This window comes from Lycium barbarum, chromosome 4, assembly GCF_019175385.1.
Source record: "Lycium barbarum isolate Lr01 chromosome 4, ASM1917538v2, whole genome shotgun sequence".
NCBI lineage: Eukaryota > Viridiplantae > Streptophyta > Magnoliopsida > Solanales > Solanaceae > Lycium > Lycium barbarum.
In genome coordinates this window covers 16353749-16373096 of record NC_083340.1, presented here as the reverse complement: position 1 = coordinate 16373096, position 19348 = coordinate 16353749, and the positions used below count along the sequence as shown (strand labels likewise).

Below are 19348 nucleotides of genomic sequence, written 5' to 3'. Positions count from 1 at the left end.
ACTTTGCTCCTTTTTTTAATTATTACATAGGGTTAGAGGAAGTCGAAATGGGGGAGACGGTTATAAGGTAAAATCAAATTCTCACTAACAAAGTGAAATTTTAGGTAGTCAATCGACAGAACTATTAAGATTTCCTTACCCTCTTTACTCCTACTTTAAACGCTTGGGAAAAGTTTTTTGGAAAATTATTTGGAGGAAAAAGTTATGCAAAATCATTAATGTATTTGGATAACGGAAATTTTAAGTATTTTGCAACGAAAGTTATCTCCTGGAAATTAATCATTAGTGAAAGAAGAAATATTTATTGAAAGTTATCTCCCGGAAAAACTTGAGAAAACTTTTTGTAAAATCTGGAAAAAAAAATTCAAACAAGAAATGTTGTAATGGTGGGAGTTTGCACAGTATTTGATTGAAGTTACAAATGCATACCTGATATTAAGTTTATTTGGGGGGAAATTGAATTTTCTAAGTGAAAATTATCTTTTAGATATTTTATCAATATTTTAAATACTGATGATTAAAGCATTGAGAAAACTGAAATTAAGTATTTAATATTATCGGCTTGGATATTGAGAGAACTACGAGCTAAGTTGCGCTGACTCATCAATTTCGATGCCGCACTCGTGTCGGATTCTCCAAAAATACTCTACTTTTGGAGAATCCAACACGTCTCCGTTGACCATTTTGAAGAGTGCGAGCAATAGAGGCTACAAGTAAATTTATTATTATCCAAATCCATGTACTCTGTAAAATTGAATATCATAGTGGAAATAAGAGCTAATATCCCTTCCTTGATTGGTACACTATATAAGGGATGAAATATCCTACATTTAAAGTAGTCCCATAGTATAATTATAACTTTATAAGAAAATAAGTAGTCTTAAAATTGATACTAGTCTAGATTAAATTTCTTTTTGAAATATGACCTTGCCCTAGTTTGCATTCATAAAGAAAACTCAATCAAGTACATCTTAACCTCAAATTAGTCTATTCAAGTCCATATCATTCCAATCTGAATTAAACATTCAAAAGATTCAATAGAATTAAATTATGTCTACATTAACCTCTATTCTATCACAACTCTCTTTTTTTCCAAGTTTAAAAATGGTTAGACTTTGCAAAAGGAATATAACTAAGTTAAACTGTAAGTAATATAAGTACCTGAAAAAGCACACTAGTAAAAGGCAGTTCAATCTTACTAGAACCGACTAATAGATAGATTTCATGTTGGAAGAACAAAAGGCTGAGCAATCTTTTTGTCATATTTTTGTAAGTTAAGGATACTTACAGAGGAGACATTAACCTACTTTAGTATGTCAATTTACATTTCTCATAATGTCAGCAAAAACTAAGCAAACTGTAATATTTACAGAAAGCTTTCTCCTACTCAGAAAATCATAAAGGGCAATAAATACTCAAGTTATGAACACCTCCTGCTTATGATCAAACATTTCCAAGTGCCCCGATTAACTTGATGAATATGTCTTTCACAGGCACACATGTAACAGAAGGCAGTACTGTTCTTGGTTTATTCTTTGACACGTTTGGCTTCTTCGATAACTTCCCACGAGACTTAGTATTAAAGGGGCCATTTTTTCTTGCTTGGGAACTCGAATCTCCAAGTTTCTTGTTGCTTTGCTGAATGCTCTCATGCTTAGTTGCAAAAGAGGAAGTAGAACTTGTGTAACAGACGGGAGTTCTCTTTGACTTTCTCCAAACAAGTTGAGGCATTCTGTTAGTGCTTTTCAGCTGATAAGAGCTCTCCTTTTTAGCAGGAAAAATTGAACTATCATATAACACTTCTATGTTGATGGGGTGCCCGATGATTGCCTTTCCGTTTAATCTACTCGTTAGAGAAACAAGGGGAGTATGCTCTACTCTATAGGTGCCTTGAACTGCCATATGCACATCCATTAATGTCTTAGTACTATTCTTCCGCGTGATGAAGTTTGAACTAAGGCTGCTGGTGTCCTCCGAGAAACTGTTCCCTGGACTAGGCTGAGACATCTCATTGGATCCAAATTCACTACTACTTTCATTAGTTGAAACAGCTGATTTGCTCCTAAACTGTTGATTAGGCATTTTCCCTTTTTGCTTCCATTTGTTGACTGCTGGACGACTTACAACCTTGAAGCTCATCTTTGTTGGTTTCAATGCGTTGTTACCTGAATTTTCAGAATAGATCAAAACAGCACAACTAATAGTATCCAATTAATTGTTTGGTCTTGAAAGTATTCAATGACTTTTATACTGCTCTTCCACTAAACAGAATCATTCTGAAGGAAAGGAAAGGAAAGATTTTCCATCTTTCATCAATGTGATTTGCTCCAATGATGTTAAGGGATATTCTTAGATATAAATTTTCTAGAATTGAATCACCAATAATTCCATTTGCATGTCATCACAGTAGCACACTGATGTGACAACTCAAAGAAAACAAAATCAAATAAAGGATAAAAGGAAAGTGTGCTAGTGCCTTAGGTAATTCAGAATTGGTGGCATCTTTGCATAGAAATATAAGGTAAGATCATTATATGTAACATCTGCTCAAATATGAGAAAGGCAACACTTTATCATCTTGCGAAGGAGTTAATAAACATCAGCTCGAACTCGAATGATGCTAATTAAGAAAAGATGAGGGTTTAAACTGCAAACACACAACTTCCTTAAAGAAGACGGAATGGAAATGTGATGTACATGTATCAAAACCATAAACAAGGTGATCAAACAAAAGAAGTAAGGGATAAACATTAACCTGCAGTTGTCTCTCTCTTTCTATGTGAACTCTTTGAATCGCTCTTCAAGGAACTCGTAGACTTGGAAGAAGAATTTTCTGCAGTTTGATTAGATGTGGGAATCATCTTTGATGATTGAGAATGAACTGATTTCTCCAAGAAAGATATCGAGTCGTTAGGGAAGTAAAAGCATCTGCTTCTCTTTGCTTTTTGATTACTTTCTCCATGTGTCTCACCCTCTTTGAATCCAGACACTAATACTGCAGTGCACAAACAATATTTACCAACAGATTCCTTTCTTAATTTAATTTAAGAAACTTTCAAGATTAGGATGATGAGACACTTTTTTCTCACCATGGCATCATGAACATCAAATTTAGTGGCCATCTTGATTGAGCTATTTTAAGCTCGAATAAGCATCAATATCACCATATATATTATTGTTACTATACTTATTATCAAGTACTAGTACTAGTAATAAAGAATTGGCGGTCTAATACAACAAAGATACAAAATCCCATATGAGTCAAAACAGCAAAAAAATACCTGGACTTTCTAATTTCTCCTGGTCTTGCTTCTCAAGTTCAAGAGCATGAAGAATGGCATCTTCTCGATGTGCATATTTCAGGCTTTTAGTATTGGTAAAAGTCTTGGACGATTCAGCCTTTTTGATATAACCATCAAACTCACCACATCGAAATGCCTTTACGCGTCTAGACTTCTCCAAATTGTACCAATACCTGAATAATTTTGTAACACAATTGCACACAAACATGATTCAACAATTTCATTTACTGCTATCAAATCCGCAAAAGATTTCAAGAAGTATATTAAAGGAAAAAACCAACAACATATATGACACAGTTTTGTCCTGTTTCCCTGTGATAAAGAAGCTGTCCAGAGGTACACAGGTTATAAAACATACCAAAAGTATCAAGGAAAAAAAGAACACAAAGTAAACTGAAAAAAACAAACTATAATGCTCTCGCTAAGCTGTTGAAACCAGCAAAAGTGAAATTCCTATGATTATAGGACACAAAGGGTCTTAATCCAAAGTTTCATTTCAAAAAAATACTAGCGTCTTGTCTCATAAACAAAACAAAATAAACAATATTCAACCTTCATTTCTTGAGCATAAAAACATTCAAGAAGATGTAAGACAAAGAAATTCTACTAGTATATTTCTTTTTCTTACTACTAAGCAGCAAAAGATAGTAGCTCACATAAGAACCTAGCATAATACCTCCATCTTTTTGTTTTTTACCCAAAAAAACGACCAAATGTTAACAAAAGGGGTACTCAAGAATCACATGTTCTAACTTCTAACAACACACAAAAGCAAAAAAAGAAGCAGAAAAAAAAATAACTAAAAGAGCATACACAGAAGCATTAGCTCGACCAAGAAGCTTAATGGGAAATCTTGAAGTGGAGTTAGTAGGAGAAAGAATCCCACAAGTTTGGATTTCATTACTACACAATATTCTACCAGGCCACCATGTTCCATTTTGTCTTTGCACCCAAACTACACTACCTCCTCTACTTTCTATAACAGGCCCTCCCATTTTTTTTTTTCAAAAAGATATCAAAAGTTTGTTTTCAAGATTCAGCTCCTTAGAAAAGGAGATATAAAAAAGGGGTTATGCAAAGTTTAGTACTTCATCATTATCAGGAAGTTAAAAAAAAAAAACAAAGAGTTGCAGAGTCAAGAATAAAGCATCCAATGGCACTCTGCTACCTGTTTTTTTTCTTTTTCCTTTTTTGAATGTACGAAAAAACGTACGTTGCCTCTCTTTTTGGTTTGTCTTTTTCTCATGAGCATGGAGGGAAAGTTATTTTGTGATAATAACATGAGGTGTCAAAATTGTTAGTTCAAAAAAATGATGCTCCTAAATCTAATGCCTTCAAATCCTAATGACCTATTACAACATATTTTTCAGTAATATCTATTTCTGACACATTTTTCTTTTTGTTTTAATCTTTTTCAAAATAAATGACATATTTCAAAATTTGAAAGCAAATAACTAATGTTCTGCCCCAATTATGTAACACAGTTCGGAATTTCGACAGTCAAATGGTTTAATTTAGGTCGTGAATTCAGGCATTGAATCTTTAAGTCTTTTGAAATAAAAATTCACATATTTGAAAACTACGTAAAAGTATTATAAGTCATGATAATTGGTAAATCAAAATACGAAAAGTGTCACATAAATTTGGACAGAGGAAATATACACTTTCATTTTACCCTAAACGAGAAAGTTTTTATAACCACACAAATGTCATGACATATTTGAGGCCACAAATTTCATAAGTTTTATAGCCACAAAACTTACAAATTTCAAAAGTATTCCCTTTGTCTCATTTTATGTGATGCAATTACTATTTGGAGAGAATTTTTCATTGACGGAAATTTATTCAGGTCTTTTAAATATTTTGAATTGTGACTTATGTTATTTTAAAATATGTAATTTTTATTTCAAAAACTTGAAGATTCTATGTTCGAATTCACAATGAAAATTAGGTAGCTTGACTCTCCTACTCCGAATCATCTCAAATAAAGTGAGACCGTGAGAGTATTTATTTCTTTCTTAAAATCTGTATCAATTCAAACTATGTCACATAAATTACAACGAAGAAAACACTTTATATCGCTGTCAAAATTGTGTATTCTATACAATTTACTTAAAGTTTGAGTACCTAGAGTATACGTTTGTTGTATCACGTATGGTAATTTGTTTCTCATAAATGATTTATTAACCCTTTATATGTGCAAACCATGGAACCGTAGTAATTGTGTATATCTTGAGGTTCTCTAGTTTGTATTCAGAAATTGGATCATTTAAGTTGAAATTTCCATTAACACAATTCTATAATGGACAGTTAAGCCATCCCTTTAGAAATCGCTTGCAAACTAATTATTGTTCCAAGTTGACGATCAGTTGGATAGAGGTAGTTAACTCGGGTAAAAATTTCCCAGCACCTTACTTACACCACACCATATTAATTTACCATGATTAAGCAACAAATTAAATGAAAATAAGACAACTCCATGCACAAACCATCTCGTGTTCATACAGGGCGTAGGAAAGGCACTCCGAGGGGATGAGAATGGATTCATTAGCTATATCCAATGATAGCAGTATATTTGAAGACACATTATGTATTCATGGAGTTGACATAAACATAGAATCAACAACATACCCAGTGAAATCCCACAATGTGAGGTCTGGGGAGGGTAAAGTGTACGCAGACCATACCCCTATCTTCTGAGATAGGGAGGTTGTTTCCGAAAGACCCTCGGCTCAAGAGAAATCACAACGAGAAAGGTTAGATAAGCACCAACAGTTCAAAGCAGAATGCAAATGAAACTAAAGAAAGCGAATAAGTCAAAATAAAGCAGTCTGAAAATAAGGGAACAGTAGCTACCACAGATAAATATAGAATGTAGGTAAGAAAACAGCAAGAATTATAATTGCAGATAAAATACAGAAGTTAGGTTATCATATGATTCAGAACTTAGCAGAGGAAACAAGATGGAAGGAATCAATGAAACATTTGAGACACGATAATTAATGGCCTGGCTACAAATGCAGCGGATCAAAGATGTACAATGACCTCTATCCAAAAGAATAGTCAAACTAGATAGAAAAGAATAAGCTATTTTTAGAACTTTACAATATTAGGATCTAAAAGAACACTGTGAGCACCATATCATCTCTATATCACCATGTTGAATGTATCATCTTGAAGGGGTTTCTGATGGCTGACTATTCAATGCAGAACTAGAGGGAATAGAAGGCATAGTTCCATTATCTTGAGACGATGAACCGCCCCACTTGGGCTCTGCATCTGATGGCTCGATCACGTGCACCGTGCCATCACTCATTCCAAGAGCGAATTGGTTGGAATCCGATGGATGTGCTGCTATCACCACAGGAAATGGAACGCCGTTGCCACTGCTTAAACAAATGAAATTCAGATTAGTTGGCCACAGTTTCAAAATATTACCTCTAAATTCAGATAAAGCAATGAGCATGTCATAATTTCATGTCACGATGTAGAGAGCCTTGTGCCCTCTTCACCAAATATAAGCGGAAATCCAAGTGCTAACGTTGTTCAAAGCATATCAAAGCCCATTACACAGCCGCTCTAACTCCCATATTTGCCACTATTGTCCAAAACATGTGCAATACTGCAATTTATATGCATGGAAATTGGAAATAATGAATGCTTACCTGCCAATTGAAGATAAGTAAGCCGAAGGTGCAATTCTACATCGAAGTCTGAGACTGTCTGCATCAAATACTCCGATTGCACCATCGCAGAATCCAGTAAAGATCAGCAGGCCATCACATGAGTATATAGCACTTGAAATGGGAGCAGAAAGTGAATCTCTTGGATACCACTGCAACCAATGAACGCTCGAATCATTTGTATTTGAACTAGGAAATGTAAGGAACTTGAGAGTCAAACTTGGAGTACATGATAAATGTATCATGTTCATAAAATATGCAACATGAAAGTTCTCTTTTGTTGAATCATGCATAGCAATATATATGCAGCTACACTGACAAAGTATGTAAAGCAAGAAAGGAAAATAGGAACTAGGAAGAGCAAAAAATGTAAACACGGAAAATGAATTAACAAATAATATTTTTATAATAGGGACAAAGAACACAGACCACTGCATCGGTCCCCAGCAATTCTGGTTTAGCATGCCATCATAGATGCTACGCGCTTAACAATGATTTCCTATCGTACTCTTGAAATAATGCAGACCTTTGTAACACAGGACACTTACCCCAAACAAACAAGAAACACCAACATCTAAATATCCATCCCAACAGTTGGCAGTGGTACATCACAATTAAAGCTGATGACAATTTTAGAATAACCATTACCAGGATTGCCATCAGTACAATCACAAATTCACAATTGAGGAGATGAGATATACTTATAAGTGGAATTCAGCTAAACTAAAACATTTCTGAGCAATCAATACAAATTTTTAGTGTGTTTAAGAATAAAATACAACAAATTAATGTGAAGACTTACTGAACGCTGACATTCAAGTTGGGTATCATAGATTCCAATTTGGCTTTCATGAACTACTAGTATATGAGATTGGTCATTATGGAATTGGACTCTAGTTTCTCCAACTAAGGGAGTTTGGTGACCTGGCGGCGCTTGGATAGGCCTTGCTTTTTTCTTTTCCCAGCCATCAACACTCCAGATACAAAGCTGCATCACAGAACAAGCACCAAATATTGTGCTATTAGCATGTTATTGAAATTATACTACATAACTACTATAGCATCAAGATTGCCATGTTGCAAAGGAAGTACCATTGCCCATCCTAAAGAAATAACAAACTAAGACTCATGAATAAATGCAATACATAAATCCAAATGGTACCAGCAGCGCTGTGCCTTGAAAAGAAAAAGAATGCAAGAGAGGCAAAATGAATGCAAAGAGGAGAAAAACCATCAACTTGCCTGTGCATCTGCACCTGAAGATACCAGTACATTCAAACTCTGTGAAAATGCAAGGCCTGTGATCCGTTTCTGGTGACCCCTGAGCTTGGTTTTGACCTATGACAGGGTCAGATAACCAAAAGGGCGCAATATTATTTCACAACGAAATCATAAAGAAGAAAACAGAAAAGATCTGTCACCACAAAATTCTAAAGGACAGACAGGAATATAAGGAAAACAGAAAACAAAGTTGATAAGCATAAGGCTTGAAAGAAATATAATAAAATAAAGCTCTTGCTTTGATATTCGATGGGTCTATGTATTCCTGACCTGAAAAGTATGTCTATTTTGACGTAAAGGAGAAAAAACATGGTTGGTTGCTGTGAAATATTAATGATTACCATCCATTTGTCTAAGAATCAAGATAAGTAAAGGTATTATACTTTCACACTTCTGTCCAGTTTTAATTAATTGATAATGGTGACGAGGAGGGCACCCAACCCCTCCATATTTACTTTCTTCCCAAAATGAACCTCATCCTTCGATATTTACCTCCCACTCCAGCGATCCTCCTCTTTACAACCGAAAACCAAACATAGATTTCTTAAAAATTCATTCTCTACAGCTTTACTAAAGCAATGAAGTCTTAACGTAAACTCTTGAGTTGTTAGCAGGTATATTTAAAGACAAACATGTCTGATGATATTCCCACCATGCATGGCTAATAACCATTGTCAAAAGAGAAGAACATAGAAGCTACAAAATTAAGTTTCAGTATCAGAATAAACAGTGAGAAATTAAAGAAGTAAATATTGTGGCTTCGAAGTGAAATGTGCAACCTAGGACCAACACACAAAAAAAGAAAAAAGTACCTCATCAACCCTAACGTTGTATATCTGGATGGTGGAGTCCTCCATTCCTACAGCGATAACGTTGTTATCTTGAGGATGAAATGCCAAATAGGTAGCTGCAGGGGGTGGCGGCATGAAAGTTGTCATCACCTGACCAGAGTTCATGTGTCAGTTTAGATAAACCAATTTATCAGCGTCAAGGAAGGGACAAGTCAATTTTGTACATAATGATCTTCAAGTTCAAGAACTAAATGAGATCTTCGTCCACTTCTTTTCCTAGAGAGGGTAAACAAACCTTAAAGGTCATCATGTTAAACAAGGAGACCTTCCCACCAGAAGCAGACATGACATAAGAATCATTTTTAGATAAAGCAATACATGCAGCCGCATCTTCAGCTGATTTTGCATCACCGGCATCATTGGACATGAGTGCTCCATTTGTAGGCTGCCACAGTTGTGGAGCAACCGCTGCTGAGGACTGAAAGAAAGGAATGAGGAAAGCAAACCAGTCAGAATTTTCTGACGAGAACTAACGAAAATTTGATGTGAGTCATATCGATACTCCAACTTTACCTTTCCAGATGGATTTCGCTCATTTCTCTGCCATTTCCAGAGCTTATGAATGGCATTGGAGCCCAGTGCCAGCACAGCAAGCCCAGAATTCGTATAGAGAAGTCGCAGCACCTGTCATCATAACAATTCAAATGTCTTTAGGTTGCTGAGAAAGACCATTAATCAAAGAAGCATATTGTGCCTCAACGTTACTAATAGCAACAATTCATATTCCATCAAGAAAGACTAAACATGCAGTAGGAGATTCAACACTAGTCTCCACGAACAATTAAGAGCTGTTAAAAATCTAATCGAGCAAATAAGAATGGCCCCATCTAACAGTATAAGCTATTAATGAGGTATTCAAACAATTCAACGATATTAGAGCAAGCAGAGATCGTAGGTTCAAGTACATCTGCCACCCTTCACAAAAAGGAGACTTCACTACTGCTTAACATTTTATATAAGATAGTCACATAATTCAATTCAACAAGAAACGATTGTGACGAAAGATCCCACCAAATTTAGTCTTCAAAAGAAAAACTACCACAAGCAAGTGAAAATAAAAATGCAGATGAAGTTTTATAACAACCTTGCTGGCTGACAGAGGGTCTGGCAGCTTTAGAGATTTAAGTTGAGATGAGTCAGCAATGTCAGAGAACTTCCAGCTTTTAATCTTGTCCATACTTTCTGCAATTCTAGGTTTGACGTCAGGAACTCTGCTGTTTTCCATGGTGGCCTATTGATTTGACAAGCATGAAAAGTCAAATATATAATAGAATCATACTTCAAATGACAAAAGATCAGGAAGCACCATGCACTTCCTTGTCAACGGTAATAAAGAAGGGGAGGGGAGAATCATGGCAGATAGTTACCAGATTGCCGATGGACATTGATTGCTGAGTTCTATCACCACGTTCAACGATTTGAGGTGCAGAGCCAGAAATATTAGGAATTGGACCTAAGGAACCAGAAATTTGCGGCTGCGGAAGCATCAAGGTAAAGACAACCATTATATTCTACTGGTGGTATGAATATGACAATTTAAATTAGTTCAGGGCCTTGTGTAGTAAGAAACCATAACTGCCCAAAGGAGGAGCAATCTTACTTTAATATTGACTTCAGAATGCGCACGAGAACCCTCAAATGCCCTGTTCTCCAGCATCCTGAGCATTCGCTGTCCATCAGTGTTTGCCAGAACCTTGATTCCATTATCACTTGTCGTGACAGCCAGCAACGAGCCTTCCTTATTGAATCTTAGTCTAGGACTGGCCTGAAAAGAAAATTGGAGTTCAATAATTCTCAGTTTCAAAAATGTCCTCTGTCAAACAAATGAATTCAAATAACAGCAATACTAACAGGCAATCCACCATCGCCATCAGTAGATGTAAGCATGTTGGTATTATCCATTTCCCAAAACTTTATCTGGAACTCATCGCCTGCAGCTAAGAAACGATTCCTTGTTGTGTCAAACTGCACAACACCTAATGAACGCTTTCTAAAGCCAGAGAATGTCCTCTTGATTGCTCCTTCACTCTCATTCCACTCTACAAGGTGGGATTCACCTTCTTTACTTGTCCCACAAGAGAAAAGTCTGAAAGAAGATAGGAAAAGTTAAGAATCACTACATAAAATAACATCAAATGCAAACAAGTTTGTCTTGTTCAGAGATCTTTCTCCAAAAAGTTCGGCTTGTTTAGAGCATTAGTCATAAAATCCCATAGGCCTCTTTCCAATTCATTGTTTCTACCTTCAATAAGCACCTTTAACTCATCCACTAATGGCTGTCGAATCTTATCATGGTACCTTCGGTGTAAAAAATTCACCCTGATGAGTCCTCCAATGGTATCATGTTTTTCCTTAGGGAGTACCCATAACATTAGCCTCTTTTTTTTTTTGGGCAATGGTATGTTTGATAGACTGCCGAAGAAGGGGCTTCTTGGGGAATTTGAAAGAGTTCTGGAAAATCTACTAGGAGGAGCACTCTACTGGGAGAATGTATGCATTCAAAAAATAATATGATGAAGAATGTTGAAGTGTGTGATCGCCTCATTTAAAAGCTTAAGTTGTTAAAGAGAGCACACTTTTATTTATTTCATAATGTCTGACACACGCCCCCTCAAGTACGCCCTTGTTCTTTCTCACACATGAATTTCCTTTCTGATAATGGGTGACTCAAGACCTCTGTCTACTCTGCTACCATGTTGAAGTGCACGACCATCTCATCCAACAAGCTTAAGCTAGAGAGAAACTTTTATTTATTTAATTATGTCTTCCAACAAAGAAACCAAAATTAGAGCTAAGAGGAGGAAGACCACTGATGAAATCACCAAGCAGCAAAGGAATTAAGGATGCTTGAGTTCAATGTGAATTATGGTAGGTAAAGGCAGATTTTTGCTAACATCTGCCTAAAGAAGCTAAGTTTTATTAGTTGGAGTGCACGCGGACTTAACAGCAGAAAGAAAAAAAAAAAAAAAAAAAGGGAGAATTATCAAATTATTGACTCAAACATGGCGAGCTGACATTTACTGTTTGCAAGAGACTAAGATGGACCATTGGGAAATATCCTCGGTTCAAAAGTCTGGGCAAATAGATGGTTAGATTTTGCTGGCTTTTTGGACACGAAAGGAATTGAACATGACCAACAAGGCGGGCTCAAAGCCAGCAGTATGTTGGTCGAATTAGACGGGAGGATTATATACCTAGGATAGGGTCAATCGAAGGGTACATCAGGATTGGGCCATGGACGTGTCTCAAACTCGATTGGGCCAACATTGATGAGTAAAAGAAAAACTTTCCCCATCACGTTTTCTGATTTTCGCAAGACGTTGGCTGTAAAGGGAGTATAGTGGAATTATTGGAAATGACACCATTTGCAAACAAAACAGGAGGATTCAAACCCACCATTTGATTCAGCATCAAAATTCTAGACAATCTAGAGGATGTTCCTTAACTTATATGGCCAATGCTAGGTGATGCCTAGGGCAGTAAAGAAGCTTGTTGAGTTGGAGGGTTGGACTGGACGAAAGCTGAGCAAACAATGGGAAGCTATGGTTCACTACTCCACCAAGTAATCTTTGGTTGACTGGCTAAAAAGAATCTTGTGTTTCAATGGCAGGAGAAACTTGTTTATAGACCTCCTTTTTTAAAGGTAAGGCAGAAGACTTGTTTAGACTTGATTACAAATGTTTGTGCTTTTGAGTTTTGGTATGACATGCTGAACGTATATGATATATAAAATCTGTTTGAATCCTTCTGTTCCCCGATCAAAAGTACCGCAGAGGACAAGTAAAAAGAGAAAAAGAAAGTGCAGAAACATAAAACAGAAATGAACAGGAATAGAGAGAAAATGTAGCAGCAATGAAATAAAAGGGTTACACCAAATTTGAAGATAAAGAAGATGGTAGATTTTAAAGTCATTATACTACTTTAGCTTGGTATAAGGATGGAAAAATAAAATGTATTACCAAAATTTGCATCACAAGGATAAGATCTTATCGAAGAAAGAAATGTGGTAAGATTCCATGCATCGCATAAAAATCGCCAAAGCTTCCTTGCTTGTTTGAAACAAATAAGGTCACTTACTAAACAAACATCAAATTGTACTGGCTCTTGGACCAACCTGGTTCCATCAGCACTATATGCCATTGTTGTGCACCAAAGACCAGGGGCATCATAATCTACTCTTGATCCCATGCAGTCATACAGCCAAGCTTTTATTTTACCATCAATGGCCGTAGAGAAAATAAACTGCAAAAAGTAAATTTAGAAAATAATATTCCTTATCAAACACAATTTAAAAAAATTATAAGACGGCTTCCTTGACTCGTTTTAAGAAGCCCTATGAAAATCATTCAGCGCATAAGAGTCAATATGTGAAAAGTAACTACAATGCAATTGGTTTACCTGGATATTCTCCTTATAGTGAGGGCAGACAGAATATACAGGAGCTTCATGCCCCTCAAATATATGTTGTCTACGACCACCTATTGCATCCCAAACCTGTTATAAGAAAGCAAATAATGAAGACAATGAATGCTACAAAATTTTGGAATTTTTTTTTTTTTTTTTAAAGGAAAGCATAACACCAATATTATGGTATCTTGTCTAGGAGAAAACCTTGATTGTCTTGTCATCCCCACACGTTACTATGCAGAGTTGCTTGTTAGGGTGGGCAAATGCAATATCATTAACGCCGCCAGCATGAGCATCAATCTACAACATGAAGAATAATGAAGACTTGATGAGATATGTAATTATTGATGTGAGGATGTGAGACAAAGAGACTTACTTCTAGATGCTGTCTCAATTCTCCTGCTGGGCTGTATGTATATATTTGAACAATGTGCTTCGAAAAGGCAACCCCTACAAAAAGCAAAATGACAGAAACATGGGTACAATTGAGTTCCTAAAGCTGCAAGAACATATCACAGAAAAGAAAAAATGAACCAGTAAAAGCCCATCTTACCAAGTATAGAACCATCTGGGCCCCATACACATCGATTAACAGATATAGTGGCATCTTTGGCCAAAGCTGACTGAATAATAAGCAGCCAAAGCACGTTAATTTGGGGAGCAAAAGTGAATCTTATAACCCAAAGAAGAAAGGGAGAAATATGCTAGATTTGAGCAAATATGACTTAATATAGACATACTCCTTCCATCATGAATCAAGTTAATCCTATTAATAAGCTGAAAAAATAAGAAAAAAGAGTTTCTGGAGTTGTTTATTGGGGTGTATTTTGATTTATGCTACAAAGTTTGTTAATATGTGAAGTAAGGTAGTTCAATGAACGATGACATGCCGAGACCAAATTATATACAAGTACAATACTGAATTAGTTTGGCATCTCATTGGGGGACAGGATTCACACTAAAGTATGATGGACTGGAAAGAAAAATTGCTTCGCTAATTGGGGGATCAAAGAAGACGTATTGGAATTCAAAACCCTCAAGAAATTCTCACCTGCAATGGCATTGAGCATACAGATAAATCCCAAACCTTGAAGGCCTTATGCGCTAACCTTTCTCGAGATCCAACTTCCCAAATGCTAATGTCACCAACATTGGTACCCACTACATGGTCATACAGGAAAAGATGGAAATTAGGACCAACAGAAATTGGAAGCCACAAAATGCCCCCTTTCCCAACCATGGGTCTCAAATATTTAAATGATTTATCACAATTTTGAACAGGAATATGAACATAAACGCCCAATAATCATAAGTAACACTTCCCATACTAACTATAGAGGGGCCAATCAGAATCAACCTAGAAGAACAGTCTGTTGTTGTGGATGGAAATCCATGCTCATAACGTTAGATCCTTGGCTAAGGTTCCGCACAACAGTTTTGGGAAGGTCATCCGGTGAATACATATTGGGAGGATGAGTTGAACCAGAAAAGGATACCTGGAAAATAACCAAAAAAATTGTATTTGCTTGCCTTGCTAATCGATTAGGTAAAGTAATCTCGCAAACTTGCTATTTCTGTCTTACTTCAACTCACCTCATCAGACTGACCAGCACGCATTCGTTTCATCAAATGCTCTGAATCGGCCATTTGAAAGTCCATTCCAGGACCGCCTGGGTTAGTTCTTGGATGTTTTAGAAAGGCAGCTGATGACATTACAATAGAAAACTTTAGTTTAAGAAAAATACTAACTTTCTGGAAATGCAACCACAGTTTCCTCCAAACCAATAATAATATCACATACCAGCGCCAGGAGGAGCCTGCACAAGTCCAGGGGGACCAGCAGCAACAGCAGCGTGAGACATAGAAGGATTTGCACTTGACATCCACCCTGCGATGGCACTTGGTGAAGGTGAAACAACTGGTTGGAATGGCTGCAATAATAAAACTAAAATAATTGAGACACCATATGGAATATAACAAATGGTGAGCAGATAAATAGGAGGTTTTGTTCTTAAGGGAACAGCATGTTTAATGAACACTACTCACACTGTGAGCTCCAAGTGGAGGAAATGCCCCAGGCTTTGGAACTGGTCCAGCAAGAGGTGTATTTGCAGGAGGAGGAGGCCGAGCTCCGTTGCTAGCAGCACAAGTATGATCAGTAAAAAGTGTTTTAATATCAGGGTTTGGACGTGGATTCTTGCATAGCTGATGCTGCCAGTTAAGACTGAAATTCAAATGACACAAAACTTAATAAAGTAGTCTTAACAAGAAAATCAGATAATCACAGAAAGGAGTGATCTCATCCCCAACTAGCGATAACAGCACAGCAATAAACAATTATAATTAGAAGTGGCAGATTAATGGACCCTCCATGGCATTGCTTAGCTAGGAATTGAAACTAACTTAATCAGCACTTTCTATTTGAGGTAATATTATGGAAATATTAGAAACATTAAATATCCCCAGATAGATAACCTCAGTGGATTAACTACAAGATACAAAGCATGCTTTAGCATAGTACCTTTGATTAATCAATGTCCGCAGTCGTGAAGCTTTGAAAGAAGGAAAAGCTAACTTGTCGCGGAACAGAGGGTTTGCCTCAATAAGCTTTTTTAGTTCTACCAGCATAATATTTCTTGCCGACTTTGTATCCCCATATTTGGAGAGCTGCTCGTTCTGTCTAGGGACACAACAAAAGGTTTTCAATTAATCGTCTGCAAAAGGGAAGAGTACACAGCACACTTAAATGCCAAAATATAATACCTAAAATTGTCAAGAGTCAATAACTGGGTGATCTCCTTGAAAAGATCTTCATTGAAAGAAGCAAAAACCTTAAGGTCCTTAACAAGAATCTCAACTGCTTTTACTCGATCATGCCTGACAAATATATTTCCAAAACCAACCAAATGATTAGAGGTGCTGACGAAACTTATGAAATGATTAATTGGTGAATGAACTCACTTGTCAAGAGCTTCAAGATATTTTTGCTTTCTTATTTCAAAGAAGATCTTCATTGAATAGCGGTTGTCCTCAACCTTTGTGAACCCACTAAGGTATTTCTCAACTTCATCCCATTCACCAGCTTGCACTTGATCCTCAAAGTATTTCATGTTGAAGAAGAAACCAGATTCTTGCTCCAACCTAAAGTTAATATTCAGGCAATTTCATGGTAAAATGGAACATGAGAAGAGAACAAGATAATAAACATTACATCCCCTCAAGAGTTATGTCATCTAACTTGCTCTTTAGACTCTAGCTAAATGATGAAATGAGAGAGTGTACAAACAAATAACCATGGGGAAGACAGAATTTTCACTAAGGGGACTCAAAAGTATAAAAACATAAACACACAAAGAAGCCAAGTGGATTCAACATCTACTATAACCCAAAAGGCAACAATCATAAGATTTCACCATTAAGCTGAAAATTTCAAGCAAATCTACAATTGACTCAAGGTGATCAGTTGGCTACATCATTCATCGAGTCTAATCGCAACAAACTAGAAAATGAAAAATCAATTCTAGAATACTAAATCACATTTCATTTGCTAGATTACATATGCATTTGAATTTCAACAATAAAGGCTTATAGGAAAACTTACTTATGAACTGTCTCTTTGAACTTCTCCTCATCCAAAAACTGGAGGATTAAGAAAACCAGTTCCCTACTCAAGGAAGACATGGTAACAGCTCCAGGAACTCCTAGCCACTCCAGTGCAAATATTTGGATGTTAATTAGCTAAAGCAAAGAAAAATTAACCTAATTTTCCACTAAATGGAGCCCCTTGGCTCCAAAGTAATCAATCACCTACTTAATTTAGATCACTTTCCCAACAACTAACAAAACATTCATCCAAAAAATTACTCAAATTTCTCACAACTTTCCAGAAATAATAACTGCTATAAACTGAAAACACAATGTACCAACACCAAGAATCCAACAAAATCACTCTAATCCTTGCTCTTAAACTTCACTTAGCCTTTCATAAACTTCTTAAATCAATGCATCCAATTCCAAATCCCAAGAAAATGCCACCCCACAAAAACAAAGCCCAAAACTTTCTTGGAAAATGAGCTTCCTCCAAAAAAATCACCCCAAAATCCTCAAATTCCTAAAACAAACTCATAAAAATCCAATCTTTAAGCTACCCAATACATTAAACAAACAACCCCACTTCAGTTTTCCTTTAAAGAACACATTTTTATCAAAAACCAACAATAATCAGAGCAAAAGGTACTCTCTTTCAGATCTGGATACATATAATATCTTAACAAGAATGCATATATTGAAGAGTTAGAGACTACTTTACTTGTTTATGACAACCCCACATGATACTTTAAGTTTAAAAATGCAAAAAAAAAACTAGGGTTTTTCTTTTTTCCTATGTATAGAAGAAAAGACTACTTAATATTGAAAGTGACTTCCTTTTTTTCCTCTCTTTTTTTCTCCACAAGACAAACAACAACCCACTACTACTACTCTTTTTCTTTCTCTTGTTTGTATTATTAACTTTTTTCCTTTCTCTTTCTATTTATATACAGCATGTGTTACATTTTTTATTTTTTTTTCTCTTACTAAAAGTGCTCATTATTGCCTTTTATATAAAGGGGTGGGTGGATGGGTTTTTGTTGGGTTTATGATATTTTGTTTTCCTTAAAAAACACATGAGTGATCTTAAATTCTTTGCTGATTGATAAAATGACAATGTGGTGAGATATTGTCACAGTATGTTGTGATTGAAGTTCTTGATGTACACGTGGCAAATGCTCATTGGTTAGTGGTTGGACATTATGGAAAAAGTTGGTGAATTGAGCACTGTTTTATTTTCCTTTTATACTGATTTTTGTTTTTTACTTTTTCTTGTTTGGATAGCTCAAGCAAAAACTAAAAAGTTTTCCTTTTTTTTTTTTCCCCCTCTTAACCAAACTGCCCTCATAATTAGACCCCATGTCCTTTGATGTAATAATTGTTAAATCCTTTTATTTTTATGATGAGTATCCATTTATCAATAATTGATGAATAATGTTTCATATTAAATTTTCATAAGTTCTTACTTTGGAGATCTCGATTAGAAGAATCCTCGTGCAGAATCGTATGAAAAAAAATTATATAATCTTTAAAAAGTAACAGAATTAGACTTAAACCTATAAAATGATATTTAGAGATTATTGATTGCGGAATGAGATAATGCCGAATCATAATGCAAGAAATAAATAATGATAAAATTATTTAATGTGTATGTTTCTATTAGCAGATATTTGGTCCATTCCATTAAAAATATAATACATAGAATATAATAGATAAATTGCGATAATTTTATTTTTAGTTTTAATCTTAATCTTTTTAAATGACAGGAGAAGGGTTTTAGAGAAGGATATTTTAGTCATTTTGATATTTTATCTCAGTATTACCAATTCAGAATTGCGAGATTGTTATCTCTTGTCTAACGAAACGACCCCTTGAAGTATTACTACCCTTCAAAGGTGTGCTAAGATCTGTGTACTAGTCTTTCCGGACCCCATTTGTGAGGTTACACGGCATATGTTATTGTAATTGTTATTGTTGACTAATGACTCGTTATTTGTTAGGGACCCAATATTGCACTTATTGTTCTACAGTAAAAATGAATTCAATTCCTTTCCCTACTATAGTACTTCTATATTTATTTAATTTTTTTATGTTAGTTTAAACCAGGAAGAAAAATCAAAAGTGGAAAGTGGCAAATTTTATCTCTTTTTAGCGCTTTCCTTGCCTTTTCCTTATTCCAACTTTTTCATTAAGTGGGAATCAAAGTACAAAAATAAATAAAAATGAAAATAAAACT

At 35.6% G+C, this 19348-nt stretch overlaps 2 protein-coding genes across 3 annotated transcripts; both read right to left on the bottom strand.

Annotated features, from left to right (window-relative positions):
- Positions 1–1190: 1190 nt before the first annotated feature.
- LOC132635388 (uncharacterized protein At1g51745-like) lies at positions 1191–4508 on the bottom strand. The gene is made up of 4 exons (XM_060351758.1): positions 4116–4508; positions 3282–3475; positions 2756–2995; positions 1191–2165 (listed from the first exon to the last, which is right to left on the bottom strand). Exons 1-4 carry the CDS (start codon positions 4295–4297, stop codon positions 1444–1446), a joined length of 1338 nt encoding a protein of 445 aa, XP_060207741.1. The 5' UTR covers positions 4298–4508; the 3' UTR covers positions 1191–1443.
- A 1673-nt stretch (positions 4509–6181) lies between these two features.
- LOC132635387 (protein TOPLESS-RELATED PROTEIN 2-like) lies at positions 6182–18019 on the bottom strand. Of its 2 annotated transcripts, XM_060351756.1 has the most exons (25): positions 17126–18019; positions 16486–16665; positions 16288–16401; positions 16046–16204; positions 15571–15748; positions 15326–15455; positions 15118–15227; positions 14882–15020; positions 14576–14685; positions 14078–14147; positions 13901–13974; positions 13729–13824; positions 13516–13611; positions 13232–13359; positions 10969–11203; positions 10718–10882; positions 10485–10592; positions 10202–10348; positions 9631–9741; positions 9353–9535; positions 9079–9207; positions 8228–8323; positions 7788–7973; positions 6968–7137; positions 6182–6688 (listed from the first exon to the last, which is right to left on the bottom strand). In XM_060351756.1, the coding sequence occupies exons 1-25, from the start codon at positions 17203–17205 to the stop codon at positions 6472–6474; spliced, it is 3411 nt and encodes a 1136-aa protein (XP_060207739.1). In that variant the 5' UTR covers positions 17206–18019; the 3' UTR covers positions 6182–6471. The 2 variants fall into 2 exon arrangements, with proteins under 2 accessions (XP_060207739.1, XP_060207740.1); XM_060351757.1 differs by lacking the exons at positions 16486–16665; positions 17126–18019 and having other exon boundaries at positions 16046–16200.
- Between the last annotated feature and the right edge of the window lie 1329 nt (positions 18020–19348).

Bases quoted from the DNA above. Each gene is read 5' to 3' on its own strand.
- LOC132635388 (XM_060351758.1), bottom strand. From the start codon at position 4,297: ATGGGAGGGCCTGTTATAGAAAGTAGAGGAGGTAGTGTAGTTTGGGTG. The intron at 2,996-3,281 runs GTATTTTTTTGC...TGTGCACTGCAG, and splicing joins GGAGAAATTAGAAAGTCCAG to TATTAGTGTCTGGATTCAAA. The intron at 2,166-2,755 runs GTTAATGTTTAT...CTGAAAATTCAG, and splicing joins AAAGAGAGAGACAACTGCAG to GTAACAACGCATTGAAACCA.
- LOC132635387 (XM_060351756.1), bottom strand. From the start codon at position 17,205: ATGTCTTCCTTGAGTAGGGAACTGGTTTTCTTAATCCTCCAGTTTTTG. The intron at 15,456-15,570 runs GTGAGTAGTGTT...TTATTATTGCAG, and splicing joins CTCCACTTGGAGCTCACAGT to CCATTCCAACCAGTTGTTTC. The intron at 10,593-10,717 runs GTAAGATTGCTC...ATGCTTCCGCAG, and splicing joins ATTCTGAAGTCAATATTAAA to CCGCAAATTTCTGGTTCCTT.